The sequence below is a fragment of the Carcharhinus amblyrhynchos genome, unplaced genomic scaffold (genome assembly GCF_965287045.1).
Source record: "Carcharhinus amblyrhynchos unplaced genomic scaffold, sCarAmb.v2.hapA scaffold_76, whole genome shotgun sequence".
NCBI lineage: Eukaryota > Metazoa > Chordata > Chondrichthyes > Carcharhiniformes > Carcharhinidae > Carcharhinus > Carcharhinus amblyrhynchos.
The window spans coordinates 611863-632271 of record NW_027649816.1 but is presented as its reverse complement, the minus strand read 5'-3'; the positions used below and the strand labels follow the sequence as shown (position 1 = coordinate 632271).

The 20409-nt window shown below is 45.5% G+C and overlaps 1 protein-coding gene across 1 annotated transcript in view; it reads right to left on the bottom strand.

Moving 5' to 3' along the window:
* Window positions 1-20409, bottom strand: part of LOC145337798 (dynein axonemal heavy chain 6-like) — a 785492-nt gene that overhangs the window by 315829 nt on the left and 449254 nt on the right. The window contains exon 42 of the mRNA XM_080182651.1: window positions 18843-18975. Coding sequence (XP_080038777.1) covers window positions 18843-18975 — 133 coding nt within the window. The remainder of the gene's footprint in view (window positions 1-18842; window positions 18976-20409) is intronic.

The following is a 20409-nucleotide window of genomic DNA, read 5'->3' as shown; positions in this document are numbered from 1 at the left end:
CATAGAATCATAGAATCCCTACATTGCAGAAGGAGGTTGTTCAGCCCATCGAGTCTGCACCGACAACAGTACCACCCAGTCCCTAGCTCCATAACCAATCCCACATGATAACCCCACTAATCGCTCTAACCTATATATACTGAAACATTAAGAGGCAAATTAGCATGGCCAATGCACCTAGCCCACACGTCTTTGGATTGTGCGAGGAAACTCACACGGACACAGGGAGAACATGCAAACGCCACAAAAACAGTGACCTAAGCTGAGAATCAAACCCAAGTCTCTGGAGCTGTCAGGCAGCAGTGTCAACCACTGTGCTGCCCATTTCAATCTAATGCTATCCTCAACTTCCTAAGTAAACCATGGATAGGACCTTCTTTCTGAATTTCTATTTTTCAGTTGAATGTGTTTTTATTGAACATTTTGAATTGTTTCTTTACATGTCTCACATGATTCATCTACTGCCTTTGGTCTATTTACCCAGTAAACATCAACCAGTTTTCCCCTCATTCCTCTCTCATTGGCTTTGTTTAGGTTCAAGATTCTTGTTTGCGACTGGAGTTTGAATTCCATGTTAAGTTTGAAACAAACTCCAGTTCAAATACCATTGAATTCCATGTTAAGTTTGAAACAATGGTATTATGATCACTAGTTCCAAATTAATCTTTTACTATGACATCGCTATGTTAGGGGTTGTGGCTTTAAAGAAAAGAATGAGGTTTGCACACACAGATTCAAACTAACAACAATAGATTTATTCTAGGAGCTACATAAAGAGTAAAAACTGGAAGTAAAACAGCAGCCTCTGCAATACCCTAGTGACATCCCCATAAGATCATCTCTTAAAATAACCTGCAGCCACATAAATAAATAACACCAAAAGAGAAAATGCCGGAAAATCTCAGCAGATCTGGTAGCATCTGTAAGAACTAGGAGCAGGAGTAGGCCATCTGGCCCCTCGAGCCTGCTCCGCCATTCACTAAGATCATGATGGCCTCTTCATGGACTCAGCTCCACTTACCCGCCCGTTCACCATAACCCTTAATTTCCTTTACTGTTCAAAAATTTATCTATCTTTGCCTTAAAAACATTCAATGAGGTAGCTTCAACTGCTTCACTGGGCAGGGAATTCCACAGATTCACAACCCTTTGTGTGAAGAAGTTCCTCCTCAACTCAGTTCTAAATCTGCTTCCCCTTATTTGAAGGCTATGCCCCGTAGTTCTAGTTTCACCAGCCAGTGGAAGCGAACTTCCCTGTTTCTATCTTATCTATTCTCTTCATAATCTTGTATATAATAAGGGGAGAAAAAAGCTGACGTTTCAAGTCCAGATGACCCTTTGTCAAAGCAAGATATATAAATCTCTCCCCTTTACTTCTGTGCCTTGACAACAAATTCCTGATATTATTTGTCGGATCGGTAATACTATAATCACATTACTGTCTATCATCGATCATTATACACAATCCATTAGAAAATCAATCAGGAGGATGTCTCTTCCTCTTTGGTTGTATACAACAGTCTGGTATCTGGCTGTCTTTAACATGAGAAGGATGATTTAGAACTTCAAAGATATTTTTTCTCTTGGAACTAATTCTACATCATTCTTACTTGATATAGTAGCAAAGACACAATCATCAGGCAGCTCAGGTACAACATAGTCTCCCTTATAGGGATAGTAAAAAGTCTCACAAAACCAAGTTAGAATCCCACAGGTTTATTTGGTATCATGAGCTTTCGGAGCGCTGGTGCACTCACTTTATGAAAGCTCATGGTTCCAAATAAACCTGTTGGACTTCAACCTGATGTTGTGAGACTTCTTATCGTGCTCACCCAGTCCAGTGCTGACATCTCCACATCATTCCTTATGTGAAACATGAGTTAGACCTCAACTGGAATATTCTGTGCAGTTCTGAGTGCCACACTACAGGAAGAATGTGAACACATCGGAGAGAGTTCAGTAGAGATTTATAAGAATGCTTTCAGGATTGAGAAACTTCAATTATGAGGATAGGTTGGAGAAGTTGGGACTGTCCCCCTTGAGAGGTGAAGGTTAAGATGAGATTTGATAGAGATGTTGAAAGTCATGAGGGGCGGGACAGACTGGATAGATATATGAGTGCTCTGCCGTAGTCCCAGAGGACCATGAGCTGCTTTCCTATTTGAGAGAGAGCTAACTGGTGGTGATTTAATCTGAGGGTCACCACACCTCAGGCAAGGAGTGAGATTGAGAAGGGAGGGACTTCATGGACAATCTTAGCTGGTACAGGAACTGAACCTATGCTATTGGCATTGCTCTGCATTATGAACCAGCCATCCAGCCAACAGAGACAACCAACCCAGGATAGAATAGATATTGAGAAATTATTCCTACTTGTAAAAGGATTAAGAATGAGAGAGTACAGGTTTGAAGTGATTAACAAAAGAAGCAAATCTGATGTGAGAAAAAAAACCTGCAATGCTCTGCCTGGTGGAGGCAGATTCAATCAAGGCATTCAAGAGGGCATTAGATGGATATTTGAATAAAAATAATTTGCAGGGATATGGGGAAAAGGCAAGGGAAAGTCATGATGCTCATATGGAGAGCCAGTGCAGACACATTGGGCCAAATAAGAACATATGAACTAGGAGCAGGAGTAGGCCATCTGGCCCCTCAAGCCTGCTCCGCCATTCAATAAGATCACGGCTGATCTGATAGTGGGTTCAGTTCCACTTACCCGCCCCCTCCCCATAACCCTTAATTCCTTTACTGTTCAAAAATTTAAGCACCAGATGATGACTGCCAAGCTCATCACAAACATGTAGCAGTCAGCAGGTTGTCTCCCCCACAGCGGCAGGTTTCAGAGCTGCACCAAGATGTAGGGCTAGGAAAACTTAAAAAGTTCTGATGGTGCCTCAGGGTGAAGGGTGCTCTATCACTGTAAATAAATTGCATTTTTTGAGAGCCATTCCATGGGTATGTGAATGTTATGGTCAAATTAAAACATTTTGGTTTGGATCTTTGCAATCCTCTTATCCCGACCTTCAGCCTTCGTCACACTCAATGCATTCTCTTTTAAGATTAACACTCCTGTAATGTCAACCTCAGTGTAACTAGCTACCGGACACTGGTGCGTTGTCAAGGAGATATGCATAATTCTTTGTTTGGAGTAGAATGATGGGTGAGATCTTAAACCTTAGTTCTCAAGGGATAACAAAGGCTAAGAAAGGTACATCAGTTGTGTGGACATCTGCACCTGGAAGGATAATGTCCCAAACCAAGGTCCGTGCTTTAGGTTGAGAGTCCTACAGTGATTTGCAATCTCTTCATAGCAGTGTTAGCATGTTTACATGATATAGGAAGGATCGAGCATCCACTTACATTGGTGCATTTCTTTGCTGGACTCTAGATTGACAGAACACATGAGCAATACACCAAAGACATAGCTCAGACTAATCCTGGTCAGTTTTGAGCTCTTAAGGCCCAAGTGTCGATGTAGAGTCTTTCCTCTGAGCAAAGCTTGGCTCTTCCCTCAGTCAGGAATTGGCTTGGAAAGATGTCACCTGATAAAAGAGATGGTGGGGAAACAGCAAATGCACTAGTGATAATTTATCAGAATTCTCTGGACTCTGGGGTGGTTTCTGCAGATTGGAAAACAGCAAATGTGATGCCACTGTTTAAAAATGGAAGTAGACAAAAGGCTGGTAACTATAGGCCGGTTAGCTTAACTTTTGTATGAGGGAAAATGCTTGAATCTATCATCAAGGAAGAAAATGGGCATCTAGATATAAGTAGTCCCATTGATAAGACGCAGCATGGGTTCATGAAGGGCAGGGCATGTTTGACTAATTTGGTGGAATTCTTTGAGAACATTACATGTACAGTGGACAATGGGGAACCTGTGGATGTGGTGTATCTGGATTTCCAGAAGGCATTTGACAAGGTGCCGCACCAAAGACTGTTACTTAAGATAAAGGTGCACAGTGTTACGGGTAATGTATTAGCATGGATAGAGGATTGATTAATTAACAGAAAGCAAAGAGTGGGGGTAAATGGGTGATTTTCTGGTTGGCGATCAGTGGGTAGTGGTGTGCCTCAGGGATCAGTGTTGGGACCGCAATTGCTTACGATTTACATAGATGATTTGGAGTTGGGGAATCAAAATTTGCAGATGACACTAAGATGGGTGGCAGAGCAAAGTGTGTGGAGGATGCTGAAAGTCTCGAAGGGATATAGATAATCTAACTGAGTGGATGAGGGTCTGGCAGATGGAGCACAATGTTGATCAATGTGAGGTCATCCATTTTGGTAGGAATAACAGCAAAATGGGCTATTATTTAAATGGTAAAAAATTGCAGCATGCTGCTGTGCAGAGGGATCTGGGTGTCCTTGTGCAAGAATCATAAGGAGTTGGTTTGCAGGTGCAGCAGGTAATTAAGAAGGCAAATGGAATTTTGTCCTTCATTGTGAGAGGGATAGAGTTTAAAAACAGCGAGATTATGTTACAGCTGTATAAGGTGCTGGTGAGGCCACACCTGGAGTACTGTGTACAGTTGTGGTCTCCTTACTTGAGAAAAGATATACTGGCACTGGAAGGGGTGCAGAGGAGATTCACTAGGTTGATTCTGGAGTTGAGAGGGTTGGTTTATGAGGAGAGACTGATAGACTGGGGTTATACTCATTGGAATTCAGAACAATGAAGGGAAATCTTATAGAAATATATAAGATTATGAAGGGAATAGATAAGACAAGATAGAAGCAGGAAAGTTGTTTCCACTGGCAGGTGAAACTAGAACGAGGGGGCATGGCCTCAAAATAAGGGGGAGCAGATTTAGGACTGAGTTGAGGAGGAACTTCTTCACACTAAGGGTGTGGAATTCTCTGCCCAGTGAAGTAGTTGAAGCTCCCTCATTGAATGTTTTTAAGGCAAGGACAGATAAAGTTTTGAACAGTAAAGGAATTAAGGGTTATGGTGAGTGGGCGGGTAAGTGGAGCTTAGTTCACAAGAAGATCAGCCATGATCTTACTGAATGGTGGGGCAGGCTCGACATTCTCCCACAACAGGAAACATCCTCTCCACATCCACCCTGTCAACACCCGTCAAGATCCTAAATGTTTCAATCAAGTCGCCTCTTACTCTGCTAAACTCCAACAAATAGTCTGAGGGATGTGTAACTGACAGGAGTGAATGGAAAAGGGTGGACAACCAGCAGTGTGGTAAACTCTGAGTGAAATCGGAGAGGCTGCGGGTGGATTTCCTTTCAACATCCCTCTGCATTTCCACTCCAAATCTCCCTTCTCTTTCAAGCAAATACAAAGGTTTCAGTGTTGTCAATCATTTAATTGGAGAACTGTTCTGCTCAATTAGTTCTGGATGTTAGGTCAGTTGTATCAACAATTTGGAGACAGTGAAGGAGTCAGGTGATTGTGCCCAGTATGGGACCCGGCCTGGATGCAAGCTTGGACGGCCAAAGGGACTGCTCTGTGCTGTAATTCTCTTTGTTCTTTGTATACAAGTGAAAACACTGTACTTCTGGATGGTGTTGCAGCAGAACATAAAAACTAGGAGCAGGAGTAGGCCATCTAGCCCCTTGAGCCTGCCCTGCCATTCAGTAAGATCATGGCTGATCTTTTCGTGGACTCAGCTCCACTTATCCCCCCGCTCACCATAACCCTCAATTCCTTTACTGTTCAAAAGTCTATCTATCTTTGCCTTAAAAACATTCAATGAGGTAGCCTCAAATGCTTCACTGGGCAGGGAATTCCACAGATTCACAACCCTTTGGGTGAAGAAGTTCCTCCTCAACTCAGTCCTAAATCTGCTTCTCCTTATTTTGAGGCTATGCCCCCTAGTTCTGGTTTCACCCACCAGTAGAAACAACCTCCCTGCTTCTATCTTATCTATTCCCTTCATGATTTTATATGTTTATATAAGATCTCCCTTATTCTAAATTCCAACGAGTGTTGTCCCAGTCTACTCAGTCTCTCCTCATAAGCCAAGTTTCTTAACTCCCTCTCAGGGCAGCACGTAGGTCAGAAATAGAAAGGGAACCAAGGATCCTTAGAGTACATCAGAGGTAACAATGCAGAGGTGGGAAACCTGGGATTGAAGAGTGGATGAGAATAGAGGCATTTGAGGAAGACAGTGTCAAAGGCTGTAGGCATGCTGAGAAGAGTGAGGAGAAAGAGGTTAGCTTGGGGCAGCCACATAGTTCGTATCTGGGACTTTGACAAGACATTTTGGTCTAGTGATATTGGTGGCTACCTGATTGGAGGGATTCATGCAGTTCTACTGGAATTAAACAGGCAACTTGTCCATGAAATTTTGTTTAAAGCATATCTTCAGAAACACTTTTTTCCTTTGAGGAATAGTGGTGAAGTAGTGGAACAAAGGGGTACAAGTTCGTATTTTATTGAAAGTGGAGTCACCGGTGGGCAGAGTGGTGAAGAAGGCAGAACATTAGTCAAAACACTGAATACAGGAGTTGGGACATCTTGTTGAAGTTGTACAAGCCATTGGTAAGGCCACACTTGGAATGCTATATACAGTTCTGATCATCCTATTATAGAAAATATATTATTAAACTAGAAAGAGTGCAGAAAAGATTTACTAGGATGCTACCGGGACTTGATATTTTGAGTTAGAGGCTGGATAGACTGGGATTTTTTTCCCTGGAGCGTAGGAAGCTGAGGGGTGATCTTATAGAGGTCTATAAAATAATGAGGGGCATAGATCAGTTAGGTAGTCAATATCTTATCCCAAAGGTAGGGGAGTCTAAAACTAGAGGGCATAGGTTTAAGATGAGCGGGGAGAGATACGAAAGTGTCCAGAGGGGCAATTTATTCATTCAGAGGGTGGTGAGTGTCTGGAACCAGCTGAGGTAGTAGTAAAGGCGGGGAAAATTTTGTCTTTTAAGAATGCGTTTGAAACAGTTACATGGGTATGATGAGTATAGAAGGATATGGGCCAAAAGCAGGCAATTGGGACTGGCTTAGTGATTTAAAAAAAAGGACAGCATGGACGAGTTGGGCAGAAGAGTCTGTCTCCATGCTGTAAGCCTCTCTGATTCTATTACTCTTTAAGTATGTGATGTATTTGTGTAGTATAGAAACATAGAACATTACAGTACAGTACAGGCCCTTCGGCCCTCATGTTGTGCCAAGCTATGTCCAATCCCAAGATCAAACTATCCCACTCCCTATCATTCTGGAGTGCTCCGTGTGCCTATCCAATAACCGTTTGAAAGTTCCTAAAGTGTCCGACTCCACTATCACAGCAGGCAGTGTATTCCACACCCCAACCACTTTCTGAGTAAAGAATCTACCTCAGAGATCCCTCCTATATCTCCCACCATGAACCTTATAGTTATGCCCCCAAGTAATAACTACATCCACCCGAGGGAATAGTCTCTACACGTTCACTCTATCAATCCCTCTCATCATCTTATAAACCTCTATTAAGTCGCCCCTCATCCTCCTCCGCTCTAGAGAGAAAAGCCCCAGCTCCCTCAACCTTTCCTCATAAGACCTACCCTCCAAATCAGGCAGCATCCTGGTAAATCTCCTCTGCACTCTCTCCAATGCTTCCACATCCTTCTTATAGTGAGGTGATCAGAACTGAACACAATATTCTAAATGTGGTCTCACCAAGGTCCGCTATAGTTGCAGCATAACCCCACGGCTCTTAAACTCAAACCCCCTGTTAATAAACGCTAACACACTATAAACCTTCTTCACGGCTCTATCCACTTGAGTGGCAGCTTTCAGAGATTTGTGGATATGAACCCCAAGATCTCTCTGTTCTCCACATTCCTCAGAACCCTGCCATTGACCCAGTAATCTGCATTCAAGTTTGTCCTACCAAAATGAATCACCTCACACTTATCAGGGTTAAACTTCATCTGCCACTTTTCGGCCCAGCTCTGCATCCTATCAATGTCTCTTTGCAGCCTACAAGAGCCCTCCACCTCATCCACAACTCCACCAGTCTTAGTGTCATCAGCAAATTTACTAATCCACTCTTCAGCCCCCTCTTCCAAGTCATTGATAAAAATCACAAAAAGCAGAGGACCCAGCACTGATCCCTGTGGTACACCGCTGGTAACTGGTCTCCAGTCTGAAAATGTTCCCTCCACTACCACCCTCTGTCTTCTATGATACAGTAAAAAGTCTCACAACACCAGGTTAAAGTCCAACCAATTGTTTAGGACTTTAACCTGGTGTTGTGCGATTTCTTACTGTGTTTACCCCAGTCCAACGCCAGCATCTCCACATCATGACTTCTATGATACAGCCAGATACTTATGGTACAAAGATTTCCTTATTATTTAATGATGTCCCCTTGTCCTCTCCTGGCAAAACACAAAAGATGCCTCAGATTGCTCAGACAACCCGAATGCTTTATCAGGATCTACATTCAGTGCTCTAGGTGGCAGGCTAGTCCAGCAGTTAACTAGAGGAAACTGAAGCTGCTACACTTTGCTTTGTTCCATTCATAAAGACATGAAAGGAAGTAGCTGTTTGCCTCATTGAAGGCTGCTTCCTCACACAGACTTGGTACAAAGATTTTCTGCACACTTAATGATGTTCCCTGATGGCACCCACTGATTCTTCCAATTCGTAAATTTCAAGCACCTGAATGAGAACAGATAAAAAGCCCCTTCAATTTTTTTCACAGCTTCTTTTTCAGACATCAGTATTGTTTTGCTGTTTTTTGTTTCTGTAAATGCAACATTACAAGCTCAAGGGTGATTAGGGATGGGCAATAAGTGCTGGCCTAGCCAGCAAAGCCCACATCGCTTGAATGAATTTTTTAATAAGTGTCAAACAATGTGAAATAATCACTAGCCTGAGGTATTTGAGTGTGAATTCAATGTCTAATTGCGTCACTTAATTGGAGTTTGTGCCTCATGCAGGTCTCTCACTTATACATGTTGCTCAGTGCGCTGTATTATTACTGAGTGATTCCAGATGGGTTCAAGCCTGTGTGTGATTCTGACAGGTGATTACAATGCCTTAGTGCTGAATGCTCAGAGAATGAGCCACACAGTTCTACTGAGTGCATTTGAGTGAAAACAATGAGTCTTTTTGTATAACATCTTTTCAAAGTTGACTAATTCTAAGCTGAATGCTGTTCCCTCTGATATTTACTCTCTCGCTTAGAATTCTTTGTATTTATTCATATCTCCAGATGGAAGGGAACACTATTAGAAAAATCAACAGAATGGAACAGAATCTAATAATGGAATGATTGTTGAATATTATTATTATGCCTCATTTTCAAGTAAGTGCTCCAAATAAGAGAAACAGGGAGGAGGAGAGGAGCTTGTTACTGGGAGAGTAACATGAACTCAGCCTGGAGCACTTCATTCTGAAAGTTAAATAATTCTTCCACTTTCATTCCATTTAACAATGAATTGTAGAGGTGCCAAAGCGGAGATGGGTGCACTCTGACTTGAGGTTAGGGACAATGTTCTGGATTAATGTAGCAAGGAACAGAAACATCTGAGCAATAAGGAAGTGAATGTTAAGCTTGCAGAGTCCAGGTGGTTCTTTTAACTGCCCGTAGTTCTGTTAAGTGCAGGTGGTGGATATAAACCATCCCGAAAGATAATTTCACAATCAGGCAAAATTCTTAACCAGAAACTTGAAAAATATTTTGGAACTGTAATTCTGATGGATTAACAATGTCCCTGGTTATGTATGCTAATTACCAACATCTGTTGACTCAATTGTAAGTGATGACAGACTGGCCTCAAGAATGGCCAGAATGGCCTCAGTGCCTGACTCAGCCTGGCTCTCTGATCTCTGTCTGACGTTAGGAGGTGTTCAGCCTCGATTCTCAGTGACTGCTGGAAGATGTTTGTGTGTGAGTGCTGATTGATACCAGATAGAAATCAGCGGGGCTGGGTCAATATCTGTAACATCAAACTGCTTGCCAACACATGGTACCTGGCCTCACACAGGAAGGGGTGAGGGAGAAGAGGACTGCCAGAGTTGGTAAAATCAGGAAAGGAAAGCTGTGGTGAAATACTTAGACATTAAACATCAAATCGGGTTCAAACTGGGCATTTGAATTGTCCCATCACTCAGTTATAGTCACACTACTGAGGAAAACAACAAACAGGCTGAGGTTCTTTATCCAGGATAAAGGGGTGACTTGATAGGGTTAACTGGAATGATTATATATTCTGAAAATAGATATGAAGAAGATGTTTCCAACTATGGTATTGCCCGAAACTACAGGCCATAAGTAGAGGGCAGTAAATCTAATAGGGAATCTGGGAGAAATTTCTTGGAGAATGGAGAGAATGTGGAACTCCGCACCACATGACGTGATTGAGGGACTAGGATAGATGTACTTTAGAGGAAGCTGGATAAACACACTGGGGAAGTAGAAAAGGAAGAGTATGTTTCATAGAGGGTTAGATGAAGGAAGATGAGAGGAGGGTTGAGCAGAGCATAAATACTGGCTCAAACCTGCTGAGCTGATCTGTCTGTTTTATTGTTGTAAGTTTTACACAATATAAAAATGTCAATGTTAGAGGAAACAACAACTTCAACAACTCGGTCTGTTCTCACTGGAACGACAGAGATTTAGGGGTGACCTGATAGAGGTTTACAAGATTATGAGTGGCATGGACAGAGTAGATAGTCAGATGTTCTTTCCTAGGGGAGAAAAGTCAAGTACTAGAGGACATAAGTTTAAGGTGCGTGGGAAAAAGTTTAGAGGAGATGTGCGAGGCAAGTTTTTTTACACAGAAGGTGATGACTGTCTGGTGTTGGTGGGAGCAGGTACGATAGCAGCATTGAAGGGACATCTAGACAGATACATGAGTAGGATGGAATGGAAGGATATGGACTCTATAAATGTATACAGTTTTAGTTTAGGCAGACATCATGATCGGCATAGGTTTGGAGGGCTGAAGGGCCTATTCTTCTGGTGCAATGTTCTTTGTTCATATTACATGAGAAGATTGTTGATTACTTGGCAAGGTGAACTCTGGTAGAGGCCTTGCCATGGAGGATGAACCAGTTGATGGTGACTGACAATTAACTGCTAAGCATTGTTTGATATTTAAACCAGTCAGCTTGATTCTGGTGGGTCAAGGCATTGCCCTGAGGAATGAACCAATGAATGGCTATCACATATGTTATTTAGCTGTAATAGAGATGTCGGTACATGTTCTTTTAGTCTGCAAAGAACAGGGCCCTGTGTATTAATATATGTAGTTTCCAGTTCACCCTTTAAGGAAAGATTGGATAGGCTAGGTTGTTTTCTCGAGAATTGAGGAGGCTGAGAGGAGATTTAATTGAAGGATATAAAATTATGAAGGCCTGAGAAAGACTAAATGGGAAGGATTATTTCACTGAGCAGAGAGGTCAATAATCAGGGACCACAGATATAAAGCAATTGACAAAATGATTTGAGGGGAATTGAGGAGAAACTTTTTCATCCAGAGGATGGTGGAAGTTGTGGAAAGGATGGTAGAGGGAGGAATCCTCATCGCATTGAACTGAACATGGATTTGAGGTGTTGTAAACTACAGGGCCACAGATCAAAAACCTCTTCTTCACCACCCATTGCCCTGCAATGGCCACCATCACACCCCATTCCCACCACCAGCAACACCACCTTCTTTGCTCTAAGTAGCACAAGGCCAGCTTTTCCATTCTCTCCCACATTAACTCAAATCCAGTGAACCATTCTGATAATGGCCTCACTCCTCTGTTCTCCCCATTAGCATGTGGAAAAAGTCCTCTGAAATAAGCAATGAAATAAATCTGTTCAAAATGGTCAGGTGAACCTTCTCACAGCTCCAAGCATGAACTGTTACCACTTGACAGTGTAAGTAAGAAGCACTGATTAAGGTTTAAGTGGCCCCGCACACTGCATGGTGAATCAGGTATTCTGGGAATGAAACATTTGGGAAGAGGATTCAGATGATCCCTTATGGTGACATTCACAGACTGTGGACAAGCTCTCGTTGTGTGATTATAGAAAACAAAGCACTTGACAAGGTCAAGAGTTGTGCAGCAATTCACATCACCTGACTATCAAAGGGCTTGTTGAGAGCGGAGGTGGGAGGGGGTGAATCAGGGAAGATGATGGATAACATTTGGAAAATGACACAATCGTGTGAAGAAGCTTTCTGTAGAGAGAGAGGCTTTCTGCTTTTAACATCCAGCATCATTCTCACTCGGTCGCTATGGTGATGTGCCATACCTCCGTCAACGCAGAGCGGTCCAGAGTCCTTTGTCCTGTTGAAACCTTCTTTCATATGGCTGATTCCTCCCACCAAGCTACTACATGTAGGATAAAAAGAAAAGAACATTTATTCCTTCTCTCTGAGAGCAATGAAGAAAGAAGCTGCATTTATATACTGCTTCACACAACGTCAATCATCCCAATCAGGTGTTTAGGAAGTGTACAAAGAACAAAGAACAAAGAAAGTTACAGCACAGGCCCTTTGGCCCTCCACCCCTCCACTGACCATGCTGCCCAACTGAACTAAAACCCCCTACCCTTCCAGGGACATATCCCTCTATTCCCATCTCATTCATGTCTTTGTCAAGATGCCCCTTAAATGTTACTACCGAATCCACTTCCACTACCTCCCCCGGCAACAAATTCCAGGCACCCACCACCCTCTGTGTAAAATATCTGCCTCGTACATCTCCTTTAAACCTTGCCCCTTACAGCTTAAACCTGTGCCCCTGAGTAATTAACTCTTCCACCCTGGGAAAAAGCTTCTGACAATCCACTCTGTCCATGCTGCTCATAATCTTGGAGACTTCTATCAGGTTGCCCCTTAACCTCCATTGTTTCAGTGAGAACAAGCCATGTTTCTCCAACCTCTCCTCATAGCTAATGCCAGGCAACATCCTGGTAAATCTTTTCTGTACTCTCTCTAAAACCTCTACATCCTTCTGGTACTGTGGTGACCAGAATTGAACACTATATTCCAAGTGCGGCCTAACTAAGGTTCTATAAAGCTGCAACATGACTTGCCAATTTTTAAACTCAATGCCCCGGCCGATGAAAGCAAGCATGCCGTATGCCTTCTTCACTACCTTCTCCACCTGCATTACCACTTTCAGTGACCTGTGTACCTGTATACACAGATCCCTTTACTTATCAATACTCTTAAGGGTTCTGCCATTTACTGTTCATTTCCTATCTGTATCAGACCTTCCAAAATGCATTACCTCACATTTATCCGGATTAAACTCCATCTGCCATCTCTCCGCCCAAGTCTCCAACTGATCTATATCCTGCTGTATCCTCTGATGGTCCTCATCACTAACTGCAAATCCACCAACCTTTGTGGCGTCCACAAACTTACTAATCAAACCAATTATATTTTCCTCCAAATTATTTATATATATATTACAAACAGCAAAGGCCCCAGCACTGATCCCTGAGGAACGCCACTTGTCACAGCCCTCCATTCAGAAACACACCCTTCCACTGCTACCCTCTGCCTTCTTTGACCGAGCCAGTTTTGTATCCACCTTGCCAGCTCACCTCTGATCCCATGAGACTTCATCTTCTACACCAGTCTGCCATGTCAATGGGCTTACTGAAGTCCATGTAGACAACATTCACTGCCCTACCCTCATCAACCATCTTTGTCAGTTCCTCGAAAAACTCGATCAAGTTCGTGAGACACGACCTCATCTTCACAAAACCACGTTGCCTCTCACTAGTATGTCCATTTATTTCCAAGTGGGAATAAATGCTGTCTCGAAGAATCCTCTCCAATAATTTCCCTACCACTGATGTAAGGCTCATTGGCCTGTAATTACCTGGATTATTCTTGCTACTCTTCTTAAACAAAGGAACAACATTGGCTATTCTCCAATCCTCTGGGACCTCCCCTGTAAAAAGTCTGACAACACCAGGTTTTTACTGTGTTTACGCCAGTCCAACGCCGGCATACCCACATCATGACCTCCCCTGTAGTCAGTCAGGATACAAAGGTTTCTCTCAAAGCCCCAGCAATATCCTCCTGTACCTCTCAGTATTCTGGGATATATCCCATCAGAAGCTGGGGACTTGTCTACCTTAATGTTTCTCAAGAACCCCAGTACCTCCTCCTTTTTGATCTCAACATGACTCAAACTATCTACACAGTCTCTCCCAGACTCATCATCCACCAAGCAGTCACTGGGCAGGATTTCTTGTCTCCCATTCCGCAACCACAAAGGGTCTTTGCCATTGGCTGCAGCGGGATCTTCCAGTTCTGCCAATGTCTACGATGTTTCGAATGGCATGCCCATCCCGCTGCCAGGGACTTGAGTGGTGGGTTACCTTCAGCAAGACTGGAAGATTCAGCTGGTGTGAAGGGCAAGAAAGTGCCACCCATTGTGTAAATGAAGGAAACATGACAGCCGGGTGGGAATTTTACCGGCACGCCGGCCCTGATTCTGGGGGCAGACAGGACTCGGGGATCAGCATTCTCTGTTGGCCTTGCGCAGCATCATACGAACCTCGGGCAGACATGCCGGTAAAATTCCACCCTCAGTATGTGCACAGCGAGGAACAGCAAGTGATAAATGGACAGGGTGAGACTTTAACTCACTCTCTTCCACACAGCCAGAATCAGGCCCGTGAGATACAATGAGATTGACACAGAGAAAATTCACCAAATTGAAACAGTGCCAAGAGATCTCTGACGCCCACCAGAGAATGATATGGAGATACCGGTGTTGGACTGGAGTAAACACAGTAAGAAGTTTCACAACACCAGGTTAAAGTCCAACACATTTATTTGGTAGCAAAATCCACGAGCTTTCGGAGCGCTGCTCCTTTGTCAGGTGAGTGTGAGTTCTCTCCCACTGACGAAGGGGCAGCCAGCGCTCCGAAAGCTCGTGGCTTTTTCTACCAAATAAAACTGTTGGGCTTTAACCTGGTGTTGTGAGACTTCTACTGCGCTGTACCCACCAGAGAACACAGAGGGGAATATCACAATTGCAGTTCAATGTCACATTTGGAAGATGGAACCTAGTAGTGCGGCACTCTCTCAATCCACCCCCTCTGACAGTGCGGCGCACCCTCAGTACTGACCCTCTGACAGTGCGGCGCACCCTCAGTACTGACCCTCTGACAGTGCGGCGCACCCTCAGTACTGACCCTCTGACAGTGCGGCGCACCCTCAGCACTGACCCTCTGACAGTGCGGCGCACCCTCAGTACTGACCCTCTGACAGTGCGGCACTCCCTCAGTACTGACCCTCTGACAGTGCGGCGCACCCTCAGTACTGACCCTCTGACAGTGCGGCACTCCCTCAGCACTGACCCTCTGACAGTGCGGCACTCCCTCAGTACTGACCCTCTGACAGTGCGGCGCACCCTCAGTACTGACCCTCTGACAGTGCGGCACTCCCTCAGCACTGACCCTCTGACAGTGCGGCACTCCCTCAGCACTGACCCTCTGACAGTGCGGCACTCCCTCAGCACTGACCCTCTGACAATGCGGCACTCCCTCAGCACTGACCCTCTGACAGTGCGGCGCACCCTCTGTACTGACCCTCTGACAATGCGGCACTCCCTCAGCACTGACCCTCTGACAGTGCGGCACTCCCTCAGCACTGACCCTCTGACAGTGCGGCGCACCCTCAGTACTGACCCTCTGACAGTGCGGCACTCCCTCAGCACTGACCCTCTGACAGTGCGGCACTCCCTCAGTACTGACCCTCTGACAGTGCGGCACTCCCTCAGTACTGACCCTCTGACAGTGCGACACTCCCTCAGCACTCACCCTCTGACAGTGCGGCGCACCCTCAGTACTGACCCTCTGACAGTGCGGCACACCCTCAGCACCGACCCTCTGACAGTACGGCGCTCCCTCAGCGCTGACCCTCTGACAGTGCGACGCTCTCTCAGCACCGACCCTCTGACAGTGCGGCACTCCCTCAGCACTCACCCTCTGACAGTGCGGCACTCCCTCAGTACTGACCCTCTGACAGTGTGGCACTCCCTCAGTACTGACTGTGTGACAGTGAGGCACTCCCTCAGTACTGACCCTCTGACAGTGCAGCACTCCCTCAGTACTGACCCTCTGACAGTGCAGCACTCCCTCAGCACTCACCCTCTGACAGTGCAGCACTCCCTCAGCACTGACCCTCTGACAGTGCGGCACTACCTCAGTACTGACCCTCTGACAGTGCGGCACTCCCTCAGTACTGACTGTGTGACAGTGCGGCACTCCCTCAGCACTGACCCTCTGACAGTGCGGCACACCCTCAGTACTGACCCTCTGACAGTGCGGCACTCCCTCAGCACTGACCCTCTGACAGTGCGGCACTCCCTCAGCACTGACCCTCTGACAGTGCGGCACTCCCTCAGCACTGACCCTCTGACAGTGCGGCACTCCCTCAGCACTGACCCTCTGACAGTGCGGCACTCCCTCAGCACTGACCCTCTGACAATGCGGCACTCCCTCAGCACTGACCCTCTGACAATGCGGCACTCCCTCAGCACTGACCCTCTGACAGTGCGGCACTCCCTCAGTACTGACCCTCTGACAGTGCGGCACTCCCTCAGTACTGACCCTCTGACAGTGCGACACTCCCTCAGCACTCACCCTCTGACAGTGCGGCGCACCCTCAGTACTGACCCTCTGACAGTGCGGCACACCCTCAGCACCGACCCTCTGACAGTGCGGCACACCCTCAGTACTGACCCTCTGACAGTACGGCGCTCCCTCAGCGCTGACCCTCTGACAGTGCGACGCTCTCTCAGCACCGACCCTCTGACAGTGCGGCACTCCCTCAGCACTCACCCTCTGACAGTGCGGCACGCCCTCAGTACTGACCCTCTGACAGTGTGGCACTCCCTCAGTACTGACTGTGTGACAGTGAGGCACTCCCTCAGTACTGACCCTCTGACAGTGCAGCACTCCCTCAGTACTGACCCTCTGACAGTGCAGCACTCCCTCAGCACTCACCCTCTGACAGTGCAGCACTCCCTCAGCACTGACCCTCTGACAGTGCGGCACTCCCTCAGTACTGACCCTCTGACAGTGCGGCACTCCCTCAGTACTGACTGTGTGACAGTGCGGCACTCCCTCAGCACTGACCCTCTGACAGTGCGGCACACCCTCAGTACTGACCCTCTGACAGTACGGCGCTCCCTCAGCGCTGACCCTCTGACAGTGCGACGCTCTCTCAGCACCGACCCTCTGACAGTGCGGCACTCCCTCAGCACTCACCCTCTGACAGTGCAGCACTCCCTCAGCACTGACCCTCTGACAGTGCGGCACTCCCTCAGTACTGACCCTCTGACAGTGCGGCACTCCCTCAGTACTGACTGTGTGACAGTGCGGCACTCCCTCAGCACTGACCCTCTGACAGTGCGGCACACCCTCAGTACTGACCCTCTGACAGTGCGGCACACCCTCAGTACTGACCCTCTGACAGTGCAGCATTCTCTAATGGGTTCCCTTTTCTCTGCCCCTCGCCATCCTTCACATTACTCCTTTCACCCAACCATCCACAACCCAATTCTAGAGCAACCTTGACTCCGTCCATCACTCAACTGCCTCCAAGGTGAATAGAAATTGTACAGCAGAATGGAATGCCTCTCCTGTGTGGCATGTGAATGTGGTGTTGAGGGAGGGAACCCTCAGAGCTTCCATCATTCTGCTGAGGTATTAAGTCAGCTGCTTGATTAGGTAAAGGTCAAAGGTATAAAACTTTATTTATGGAAGAACAGTGAGTATCATTCTGTTGTGAAATGGATAATTGGGGCATTTACTTTGAACAGGAGTCAGCTATTAAGTCCATTAAATGTTTCCCACCAATCAATGACCTCATGACTGATCCAAACAGGGTGAGTATGGAGCTGCTGTTCCTCTTGGTTGAGGGGTTAGTCACAAGGGGAATAGTTTTAGGGTGAGGAGAAGTGGATTCGGAGGGGATTTGAGAAAAAGTTTTTCATTCAGAGAGTGGTGGGAATCTGGAATGCACACCTGGGACATGCCGGAAACCTTACCAGCTTTAAAAAATATTTGGCTGAGCATTTGAAACATCATAATATTCAAGTATATGGGACAGGTGCAGGAAAATGGGATTAGTGTGACTTTAGTAGTTGCTATTATCTGTGCAGACTCAATGAGCCAAAAGACCTTTTCTGCACTGTACGACTGAATGACTCTATATCTGCTCCATATTCCTCTAATGAAGCAATTCAGAACAAGGCAGTACAACCTTGAAGTCAAAAGCCATTTAGAAGGGATGTCAGGAAGCATTTCTTCAAACAAACGGTAGTGACAATCTCAAACTCTCTTCCTCAAAGGCTGAGATTGTTTGATTTTTTATTGGTATCGAGGAATATGGAAGAAAGACAGCTAAATGGATTTAAGTTGCAAGTTAATTAAACACAGTGACCCAAACAAGTAAGCCAAGAGTTGTCAGGGGAGCTGTGGTACAGTGGTATTGTTGCTGGACTCAGGGTAACACTCTGGGGACCTGAGTTCAAATCCCACCATGGCAAATGCTGAAATTTGAATTCAATAATTGTCATAAAAACCAACTGGTTCACAAGTGCTCTTTAGGGAAGGAAATCTGTTATCTTTACTGGCCTGGCTTAGGTGTAGCTCCAGATTCACAGCAATGTGATTCAACTCTGAAATGTCCTCATTGATGGACAATAAATATTGCCCCAGCCAGCAAGGCCTACATCCAATGAATTAAAACAAAACATTGGCCCTCCAAACAGAGAAATTATTTGACATGGCTGATGCCTTCATGGGTTACATGGTTCCTTTGAATTAACCAAGAAAGAGAAGCCATGGATCAGCCAGCTTATTACATTCCTATGTTGTTGTTTTTCACTATTGTAGGCCCATGCTGGCTCACCTTTCATGTTTCATCTCATTGTAATAGAAGATGTTCCCAAGAATGGTCTTTGGTTGGATCAACGCGCCTTTGGGTTCCTGAAACTTTGAAAGCATTTCTTCAATGAGAGCAGACTTCCCAACACCAGATTCACCTGCAGAAAACCAACAAAAGTAAACTTAAGGCTAAGCATTCCAGGTTCAAGAGTCACCTGCACATCCAGTATGTTGACAGGAAGTCTATGGTCATTTTACATAGAACATTACAGCACAGTACAGGCCCTCCGGCACTCGATGTTGTGCTGAGATTTGTCCGAACCCAAGATCAAGCTATCCCACTTGCTATCATTCTGGTGTGCTCCATGTGCCTATCCAATAACTGCTTGAAAGTTCCTAAAGTGTCCGACTCCACTATCACAGCAGGCAGTGCATTCCACACCCCAACCACTCTCTGAGTAAAGAATCTACCTCGGACATCCCTCCTATATCTCCCACCATGAACCTTATAATTATGCCCCCTAGTAACAGCTGCATCCACCCAAGGAAATAGTCTCTGAATGTCCACCCTATCTATCCCTCTCATCAGCTCATAAACCTCTATTAAGTTGCCTCTCATCCTCCTCTGCTCTATAGAGAAAAGCCTCAGCTTCCTCAACCTTTCCTCATAAGACCTACCCTCCAAACCAGGCAGCATCCTGGTAAATCTCCTCTGCACTCTCTCCAATGTTTCCACATCCTTCTTATAGTGAGGTGACCAGAACTGCACACAATATTCCAAATGTGGTCTCATCAAGGTCCTGTACAGTTGCAGCATAACCCCACGGGTCTTAAACTCAAACCCCCTGTTAATAAACGCTAACACACTATAAGCCTTCCTCACGGTTCTATCCACTTGAGTGGCAACCTTCAGAGATCTGTGGATATGAACCCCAAGATCTCTCTGTTCCTCCACATTCCTCAGAACCCAAACATGAAAGCCAAAGCTCTGCAATCTCCTCCCTTACCTCCCAAGGTATCCTAGGATATATCCCGTCTGGCCCACGGGACTTATCGACCCTCAGGTTTTTCAAAATTGCTGATACATTTTCCCTCAGAACATCTATCTCCTCTATCCTATCAGCCTGTATCACACACTCATCCTCAAATACATGGCCCCTCTCCTTGGTGAACACTCATTCAAGGCCTCTTCTATCTCTTCTGACTCCATGCACAAGTTCCCACTACTATCCTTGACCGGCCCTAACCTCTCCCTGGTCATTCTATAATTTCTCACATAAGGGTAAAAAGCCTTGGGGTTTTCCTTCATCCGACCTGCCAAGGACCTCTCATGCCCCCTCCTAGCTCTCCTAAGCCCTTTTTTTAGTTAATTCCTTGCTACCTTGTAACCCCCAAGTGACCCAACTGAACCTTGTTTTCTCATCCTTACATAAGCTCCCTTTTCCCCCTTGACAAGACATTCAATCTCTTTTGTGAACCATGGTTTCCTCACTCGGCCATTTCCTCCCTGTCTGACAGGGCCAAACCTATCAAGGACACACAGTATTTGTTCCTTGAACAAACTCCACTTTTCAATTGTGCCTTTCCCTGAC